Below are 8,866 nucleotides of genomic sequence, written 5' to 3' on the forward strand. Positions count from 1 at the left end.
GCGCAGGCTGCCTCCATCAGCATCCATTTATTATCATCGTGACAAACTAGTACAAGCCTCACAAACAGAACCGGGACAGGGGAAGGAGGGAGAGGAGGAGAACTGAAAAGAGAGAGGGGGGCTGCGGGGGGCACAGCAGGTCCCTCGGCCCCAGCATCAGCAAGTCCAGGGGGGCCGGGGGTGGGAGGGGATGGAGTTGCTCCCCAGGGTCCCCCGCTCTCTCTCCCCCCTTCCTCCTCCTCCTCCTCACGGCTGCTCAGTTGTTGTCCGACTCGTCCTCGGCTTCCCGGAGCCAGGTGAAAAAGGCCGTCACCGATTTGAGAGCCACCCCTTTGCCCTGCTGCTCAGCCGGGTCCTTGCTGGACTCCCACTTGTAGAAAGCCTCCTCCTTGATGACATCCTCGTCGTAGAGGGCGTCAAAGAACATCCGCAGCAGGTCTGGGGGGAGGACAAAGGGGGGCCCCTGCCATTCCCCAGCCACCAGCCACCCTGCTGGGGTGGGGACGTGCCTACCATCCCCCTCCTCAGCCCACCCGTCCCACGACACTCACTAGGAGGCTGGTCCAACTTCACCACCAAGGCTTGCAGGGCATAGAGCGCCTGGAGCTCTTTCTGCTCATCCCGCAGGTACTTCTGCAGCAGCTTGGCTTGGTTGCGGATGACCACGGCATCCACGCGGTAGGGGTTCTCAACTGCAGGAGATGGGGTGTGAGAGGGGGCGGCGTGGGCAGGGAGACCCCCCCGCCCCCGCTTCACCCTGGTACTCACAGACAATGGCCGAGTGGCACACAGATGTCATCAGGGCCCTGATAAACGTGTTAGACGAGACCTGCTGCTCACTCAGGTTGGCCTGGAGGAGGGAGGGTAGAGGGGCTGTGAGATGGGGAGGGAGCGAGCCAGGAGGGAGCCCCTGGACCCGTGGGCGCTGCGCTCACACCCTCACCTCGATCCAGTCATATATTCTTTGGTTGTTCGGGTTTTCCTTCAGCAGTTTGTCCATTTGCTTGCACAGCTCCTCTGAGGTCAGCTCTTTGCGGCTCGGCGTGTCCGAGCTGTCCCCCATCGTGTACTCCAATTTCTGGGGGAGCAGGCAGAGATGAGCTGCTGAAGGCAGCACAGGGGAACACCACGCTCCTGGCAGCAAGACCCCTCCAGGGTCCCCCCACGGCCCATCTCTGCCCCTCGCCACCGCTGAGCTCCCACCTGCTCTGTGACAAATTTGTTGACATCCTGGTCCTCAGGCAGGAATTCCTTCCAGCTCAGGCCCCCGTCCCGCCACAACTTGCCTGCAGTCTTCTGGCTCTGCAGGACAGACAGACAGTCAGCATCAGCACCCCATGCCCTCCATCTCCAGGGAGGGGGATACTGCGGCTTGGCCATGCCACCCCCATGACCAAGACACGGCAAGGAATGCCCCCTGCCATCCCCTCTGGTGGCAAAGGGGTTCAATCCCCGCATGCCAGCCTGCCCCCCCCACCCCCCGAGCAGGCTGCCAGTCCCCGAGGCAGCAGCCAGCAGCTACGTGAGCCCCATGCACTCACCATGCCCTTGCACAACAAGCCCAGCACCTCGACCAGCAGCGTGGTGGCCTTCCCAATGGGCACCAGGGGCTTTGTTATCTCCCTGCAGGGCACAAGAGACCCGGTTGAGGTACCTGTCCCCAGGAGGCCCCCGGGACCCCATGGCAGCCCTGCAGAGGGGCACAGCCCTCACCTGAACAGCTCGTCCATGGGAATGCCTTCCTCCTGCAGGATGGGGGTGATGAGCTCAGCCAGGTACAGCCAGATGTGTGGGATGTCGATCTCCATGTCTTCTGCGATCTCCAGGATCTCCCGTAGCCTGCAGGGCAGAGGGGGGCCATTGGGACCCAGCAGCCCCCATGCCCTCGCCTGGGAGAGACCTCGGGAGGTCTCAGTGATGAGCCACGCTCAAGGCAGGGCCGAATTCAAAGCTGGGCAAATACCAGCTCAGGGCCAGGCTGCCCCAGCCCCTCACCCTTTGTAGTACTGCTCCTTGGAGAGCGTGCCTGCCTTCACCAGCTGGCACAACAGGACCCCCATGTGCTCGCGGGAGATGGTGCTCCTCTCCAGCGTGGACTCAATGCCGTTCTGCACGAAGATGTAGAGCGAGGAGGGGCTGCCCAGCTCCTGCACGCACTGCAGGGCCTCCTGCGGGGAAAAGGGGGGTCAGTACTGCCCCACGGCCAGCCCTGGCTCCCCACTTCCTCATCCAGGCACCACCGGCACCCTGCTCAAGTGCTACCGCCCAGAGAAGCAGATGGCGTGTTACGGGGGCCATATGGTGCTGTGCCTGGCCACCCCCTCCTCTCACCTTCATGTCATTGATGTGCAGGTATTCCTCTATGATCGCCTTGGATTTCTTCTCCAGCTCTTCTTCCGACAGCGCGGGCTTGGGGGATGCTGCGGGAGGTGCTGGTTCTTGCTTAACTGCGAGGAGAGAGCAAGGATCAGGCACCGCCTGGGACAGGTAGAGCCCCAGGCTGCAGCCAGACCCCCAGGACACCGCTCCTCCCCAGCTCACTGGTCTCTCGGCTCCTGTCCCGTTCCTCCGTCATGCTAGCAGCCTTGCGCACGGCCTCGGGGCCGCCCTGCTTCTCCCGTTCTCGGCTCCTGTCCTCTGTCTCTTTGCTGAAGCTCCTCTTGGTGAGTGCAGACCTGTTCCTGTCTGACCGCTCCCCCCGGTCGGGACGCTCCAGGCGGTCGCTGCCCTTCTCCGAACGTGACTCCCGGTCCCCTCTGTCCCCAGCCTTCTCTGACCTGTCGCGGCTGGAGCTGCTCCTGGGTGGGAGAAGGACGAACACAGCATGAAGAGCCCATCGCCACCCTCCCTGACCCCAGACTGCAGAGCTCTGTGAGGCAAGGCTGACCCACTCCAATCCCAGCCCTTTCCAGGGCCTCTTCTAGCACTTGACCGCCCTCAGGGGAAAATACTTTTCCTTGTTTCTCCCCTGTTCCAACTCATGCCCTTTGCCTTCTGCTCTGTCCCTTGGCATGGCTCCGCAGAGCCTGGCCCCATCCTGCCCACACCTTCCCCCTTCCGCAGACTGTGGCAAGATCCCCCTTTGTTTTCCTCTTCTCCTGAACAAACCCAACTCCAACTCTCCTTGGGGACCTCGTGCTCCAGCCTCCACAGGACTCCCTCCAGCCCATCAATGTCCATATGGCACCAGGACCCCTAGACGGGACCCAGCACCCAGGTGTGGTCCCCCAAGTGCCGAACAGTGGGGAGGATGCCCAGGGTGGGGTCAGCCTTCTTTGCCGCAAGGACTCACCACCGACTCCGAGCCCTCCCAAGGCCCTATCCTGCCACAGGGGATTATTCCAGCCCAGATGCCATACGTTTGCCTACGTATTGACCAACCACTGCCCGATTCGGGGGGGTTCCTCCCTGGGCTGCAGACCAACACACGCACACACCAAGGCAGGGCTGGCCCCTCACCTCTGCACCACACGGCGGGACTCCAGGCTCTCGGCAGGGGTCGACTGCTGGAGCGCTGAGAAGCGGTTCAAGGTGCTCGTGGCTGGTCGCCCTGAATCAGATGCTGGGTGTGAAAAGAGGGGAGTCTCAGAGTTCGGCACCTCCCCGGTACAGGAACCGCCGGGGGAAGGATCCCCTCTCCCATCCCGTCCAACGGCACCCAGCCAGCCCCACGCTGCCTACCTGAATCTGCAGGCTTCGCGCCAGACCCTCCGCTGCTGCCTTTGCCCCAGCTCAGCCGCCCGCCCGGCGCAAAGAGTTGGTTGTTGGAGTCGATGGATCCAGGCTGCAGGTGGAGAGACAGAGTCAGCTCTGAACCCCACACCGAGGAAGGATCCGGGCCAGACAGCAGACTCAAGCTGCCCACACTGCACCCCCAGCCTCACCTTGGTGATCTTCGTTAGCCGGCTGGTGTCAATGGGCCGGTTGCCCTTGCTAATGGGCACCGTGTTCCAGCCATCATCTGCAACCAGGCTCCCGCGCCCACCTGGGCACAAGGGGGACAGACATAAGGCGCAGCCCGGCCTTGAGCGGTGCCCAGCAGGAGCAACCCACCCCTGGCAGCCTCAGGTGCCTCCGAGCCCAGGCACTCACCGCTGGAGGATGGCCCGGGGGGTCCTCTCCTCTTGTCCTTTGACATGAGCTGCTGCACTTTGATGTGTTCCCGATGCTCCTCCATCTCTGCTTCCTTGTGGATCTGGTCGATGGTTTTGGGGCCCTGGTCTCCTCGCCGCGGCACCCAGCTATTCTGCAGAGGGCAGGGAAGGAGGGAAGAGGGCACTGAGCTGGCTGAAGGACAGAGGCAGAGACATTCCCCCTTCCCAGCCATGCCACCCTCAAAGCCTCAGACCGGTCTCCTGCCTCGGCCATCACAGCTCCCCGTGTGCTGTGGCAGCTTTTGGCACAAAAGGGCTCAGTTTCCGGAGCCCCCCTGCATTAAACAGCCGCCAGTTACTGTATGCCCACTACCACTACCATGCTAACCAAGGGCTGGGGGCTAGCATGGTGTCTCTGGGGCTGGCAACAGCTTACATACCCACCTCTCCCCTCCCGGGGATGCAGGGACTGCTGGCACTCAGAGGACACAGGCCAGCAGCCCCATGGGACCAAACAGGGGACAGAGGACAGTCCCCGGGCAATAGCAGGCCATGCACCTTACCTGTCTAAGGTCAATCACATCCTGCAGCATGAAACGGATTCGGGATGATGTCTTCTTCTCTTTGATGATCTTCTCCATCTGATTGAAGTACTGGTCCATCCTGGGCTATAGAGGGACAGAGTCACGGTCACATCCCTCCCAAAGGCAAGGGCAGGGCAGGGCAGGACAGGGCAGGGCAAGGGGTACCTTGGCCTTCTCAAAGTCCAAGTCCTTGCCAATGGTGGTAAGCAGGCGGCAAAGGCACTCAAGAGACTCCTCATCGTGGTTTTTGAGCAGCTTCACCACACAGTCATGCATGATGGCCTCCGTCAACATCTTCAGTTTGAAGAGCTCTCCGATGAACTTGATGTTGCCCAGGGATCGCCGGCGGGCCTTGTCCCGCGCCTCCTCCAGCTCGTCCTTCATGCGCGCCTTCTCCTCGGGCTGCAGGGAGGGCACAGCAGAGCAGCTCAGAGCCCAGAGGCACCCCGAGGATGCCCACACCAGCCCTCAGCCGCAGCCTCCCACCCCAACTCACAGCACTGGCATCGTCCATCTCCTTCTGCCGCTTCTCAAAGATCTCATCGTCATCCTTGTCCTTCTCAAACTCCTTCTGGCAGCGGTTGAGCAGCAGCTTGCGGAAGTTCACAGTCACCGTGGGCTTGTCTGTTGTGGGCACTTTGAGCTGCAGGGAAAAGTACAACCCAGGCAAGGAGCATGAGTCACGTCTCCCCCAAAAGCTGGCCAGCTAAGGCCCAGGCACTGCTCAAACCAGGGAAAAGCTACCCTACACCCTCGTGATGCCCTGCTAAAAATCTGGACTTGTTCCTCCATCCACACGCCCCAGTTTCCCCAACCCACACGGAAGGACCTGCACCCTGCTGAGCTCAGCCGAGGCCCCCGAACAAACCCCTGCCAGCTCGGCAGGAGATCCCCCAGCTCCTGCTCACCCCCATAAGGCAACGGCACATGTTAGCATAGGCAACAGAGAAGTTTGGCTCCGAGATGGCCTTCTCGAAGACGAGGTCGATGACACCCTTGAGCCGCTCCTCCGTGTCGATGGACAACTCCATCACCTGCTTCATCAGCTGCTGGAACATCTGGGGCGTCAGCTTGTTGAGGATGCTGCGGACGCGGCGGAGCAGTTCCTGCGAGGACAGAAAGGTCAGCGAGAGCCTGGCACGTCCCCTCCCTGCCCTCCCACCGCCCGCCCCAGCTCCCACCTGCGTCTTGATGTTCTCAGGATCCTCCTCCTCGGAGGCACGCTTGCTGCTAGGTTTCCAGGCCTTCTCGGCCTTGTTCAGCTTGACATCCTCGTTGAGGGACACAGTGGCAATGATTTTGCGGGGCTCCTTCCTCTGGCTCTGCTGGGAGCGGCGGGGACCCAACCCCGAGGGCTGACACAGGAAGAAGAAACTCAGCTCTTTGCTCTGGGACCAGCCGGGCCAGCTCCCAGGGTGTCCCCATCCGCCTGCTCAGATCCTCAGCTCCATCATGGACATCAGTGGCCCAGACACAGCGGCTCGAAGGCTTGATCATCACGGAGAGGCAGAGGGGGACGGCGTGGGTGAAGTGAGGAGATACTCACCAGGCCCCGGTTGCCCATGACGGGCCGGCCAAGGTTGGCAAAGGAGGGGGTGAAGTCAGGGCTGCAGTTCATGCCGCTGAGGCGGATGGGGTCGAGCGCCCGCAGTGGGGTCTTGTTGGCCTGCGAAGGTACACAGGGCTGAGGATGCCCGGGGGCAGAGGAGCGGGACGGATCCATCCCCCAGCCTCAGTGCCGGGACAAGGAACTGGAAAGAAAGCCCCAGAGGTGCCCCCACACACTGGCCCCAGGCTCAAGGCTCGTTGCAGATGCTGCAACAGGACCCTGAGCACAGCAGGTAAGTCCCTGCCCTGCCTTGACAAGGCACAAAGAGGAGCCAGACCCCCACCTGGGCACCACCCACACTCCACCGATTTCCAGGGCCGCACCGACCTTGTCCAGCACCACGTCCGTGATCTGGGGCAGCCCTTCGGGTTTCTGCATGCTGGCAAAGATGAACTGGAAGCCCAGCAGGAACTCCCGGTCATATCGCTTCTTCTCCTCAGGGTTCAGCGGCTTCCATTGCTCTGCAGTGGGGGGGGGGCAAGAGGGAGACCCTGATGTGACCTGTCCCATATCCTCCACCCCAAGCTGCGGCAGGTCTGGGCCCACCCAGGGACCAGCGAGGTAGGATGTAGACAACCACAGAGCTGCCCCAGCCTGGTACGTCATGAGCACGACGCTGCTTGCTTAGACAGAAAGCCTGATGCCACCAGCTCCCTGCCTCCTGCCAGGACCCTCGCGCTGGGGCCTCTGTCCCCCACCCCATGCCAGGCTCGGGGACAAGATGGGAGGAAAGCATGAGGTTTAGGACAGCTGGACCATGTCACCCCCACCCTCCCCACCGCTGGGTCCAGAGGTGGTGGCTCCCAGCAGAGCCAAGGCACAGCTCACCTTCCTTGTAGCGGTACTTCTGGTCAGCAGCCTTGCCCTTCTCCGGGGCCAGCTTGTCCTCCTTCTCCTCCCACGTCTCCTCCGACTCTTCCTGTGGACGGGCGGGGGCTGCATCCTCCACTTCGCGGGCAGGGGCAGATGCGGGGGGCTTGTTCTCCGCCTCCGAGGCACTGTCACTGATCTGAGACTGCATCGGGAGGGACGAGGACAGCAGTCACCCCGCGAGCCTGGTCCTGCCCCCTCCACCACACACCCAGGCATCCGCCCCCCCTCAGATCCTCATTACCATCACGGAGCATCAGTGGCCCAGACACGATGGCACAAAGCAGAGTTCATCACAGGAGGAGACAGGACACAGGGTGACCCCAGACACCCCTGGGACACTCACCTCTTTAAAGGCATCCAGCAAATCGCCTACTGCCTCCTTCTTGTTCAGCTCCTTCATCCTTCGCTTCTTCTTTGGCACCGACACGGCGACTGGGAGCAGAGGCAGGGAGGTGAAGGACAGGAACCCTCCCATTCCCCCGCGTACCCTGACACCAGCTCCGGGGTCACCAGCGAGGCCCCAGTAACACCAGGCAAGCTTCACGATGGGGCCACAGGGAGCCACGGGGACATGGTCCTGCCACCCCAGCACAGTACCCGTCCCCAAACACGTCATGTACCCACCTGGGCATCTGCAGCCCTGTGGATCCTACACAAACCCCCACCAAGGCACCCCGCTCCCTAAGCGTGCACCCCAGAATACACCCTGTACAGACGCACCTCACACCCCTCCCCATCCAGCCACTGCACCCCGATTTACCCTGTGCCTCTCCGAAGCACCCCATCCACATCTCTCTCCTAGTGCAGCGCTCCCCATCCTCCTCGGGATCCCTGCAGACACCCACACCCCTCTGCAGGGCAGCCCTTACGGGGATACACCCATACACACCTCTGCCCCCATATACGCTCCCCTCCCTGGCACCCCTATACACCACCCCATACAGAGGTGCTCCCCAGAAGCACATCTGGCCCCAGTCACCCTCCTACAGCCCCCCGTGTATCCCTGCACAGGGCGCTCCGTATGAACACGTCCCGTGTACCCATCTCCCCCATCCTCCCCCAGTACCCCTATGTAACCCCCACACTCCTGTGCAAGGTGCTTAAAAAAACAAAACAAAACAAAACGACACATCTTTACCCCAGCACATCCCCAGGGCACCCCACTTTCCCCAAGCACCCCTACGTACTTGCATACCCCTACACTGGGTGCCCCACACAGCTACAGCCCCGCATCTCCCCTGCCACCCCTCCACCCACTGCACCTCCCTGTGCCCCCGGACGGCTGGGGACAGCCCTCAGATACAACCCCAATACACCCAACCCTACACCTCTGCATAAGGCATCACATAAAACACACCTCCCTCATGGCACCCCATTCCCCACGACTCAGGGCACCCTACACATACACCCCTCTATACCCACCCCATACTCCTGCGTACGGATGCACTCCCCAGACATCTCCCCCCATCTCACCATCCACAGGCACCTTGTTCCCCCCCCACACATCCAGGCGTCCTGGGTCACCTAACCCTATCCCCCTCTCCGATACTCTCCCCGTACCCCATGCCTAGCACTGCACCCGGGTGACCCCTCCATGTCACCCAACGCCCACCCTGGGGCACCCCACGGCCCCGTATGCCCCAGCCGAGCATTCCCAACCTTGCGCGGTCGCCTCCAAGGTCTGCGAAGGGGCAGGGGCCGGGCTC

General features: G+C 62.1%; 2 protein-coding genes across 4 annotated transcripts in view; both read right to left on the reverse strand.

The window, feature by feature from the left end:
* Nucleotides 1–12: 12 nt before the first annotated feature.
* EIF4G1 (eukaryotic translation initiation factor 4 gamma 1) lies at nucleotides 13–8,860 on the reverse strand. Of its 3 annotated transcripts, none has more exons than XM_009288077.2 (24): nucleotides 8,820–8,860; nucleotides 7,504–7,592; nucleotides 7,116–7,302; nucleotides 6,615–6,748; nucleotides 6,225–6,344; nucleotides 5,860–6,033; nucleotides 5,587–5,784; nucleotides 5,175–5,321; nucleotides 4,844–5,080; nucleotides 4,658–4,762; nucleotides 4,093–4,246; nucleotides 3,885–3,985; nucleotides 3,682–3,784; nucleotides 3,460–3,562; nucleotides 2,542–2,798; nucleotides 2,332–2,447; nucleotides 1,996–2,168; nucleotides 1,714–1,839; nucleotides 1,542–1,623; nucleotides 1,204–1,302; nucleotides 944–1,078; nucleotides 769–850; nucleotides 552–692; nucleotides 13–438 (listed from the first exon to the last, which is right to left on the reverse strand). In XM_009288077.2, exons 2-24 carry the CDS (start codon nucleotides 7,558–7,560, stop codon nucleotides 257–259), a joined length of 3,213 nt encoding a protein of 1,070 aa, XP_009286352.1. In that variant the 5' UTR covers nucleotides 7,561–7,592; nucleotides 8,820–8,860; the 3' UTR covers nucleotides 13–256. The 3 variants fall into 3 exon arrangements, with proteins under 3 accessions (XP_009286352.1, XP_009286351.1, XP_009286350.1); XM_009288076.2 differs by having other exon boundaries at nucleotides 3,460–3,550; nucleotides 6,225–6,362; XM_009288075.2 differs by having other exon boundaries at nucleotides 6,225–6,362.
* The window catches only part of LOC103906268 (eukaryotic translation initiation factor 4 gamma 1-like), a 5,224-nt gene continuing 5,115 nt past the window's right edge, over nucleotides 8,758–8,866 (reverse strand). The window contains 1 exon segment of the mRNA XM_019474311.1: nucleotides 8,758–8,841. Coding sequence (XP_019329856.1) covers nucleotides 8,758–8,841 — 84 coding nt within the window.

This window comes from Aptenodytes forsteri, unplaced genomic scaffold, assembly GCF_000699145.1.
Source record: "Aptenodytes forsteri isolate BGI_AS27 unplaced genomic scaffold, ASM69914v1 Scaffold72, whole genome shotgun sequence".
Lineage (NCBI taxonomy): Eukaryota > Metazoa > Chordata > Aves > Sphenisciformes > Spheniscidae > Aptenodytes > Aptenodytes forsteri.

What these genes read in the sequence shown, in the direction of transcription:
- EIF4G1 (XM_009288075.2), bottom strand. Translation starts at nt 7,560, where the DNA reads ATGAAGGAGCTGAACAAGAAGGAGGCAGTAGGCGATTTGCTGGATGCC. An exon ending in CGGACGTGGTGCTGGACAAG is followed by an intron (nt 6,363 to 6,614) that starts GTCGGTGCGGCC and finishes GGGCATCCTCAG; the next exon opens with CCCTGTGTACCTTCGCAGGC. An exon ending in GCTTGTTGTGCAAGGGCATG is followed by an intron (nt 1,303 to 1,541) that starts GTGAGTGCATGG and finishes TCTGTCCTGCAG; the next exon opens with AGCCAGAAGACTGCAGGCAA.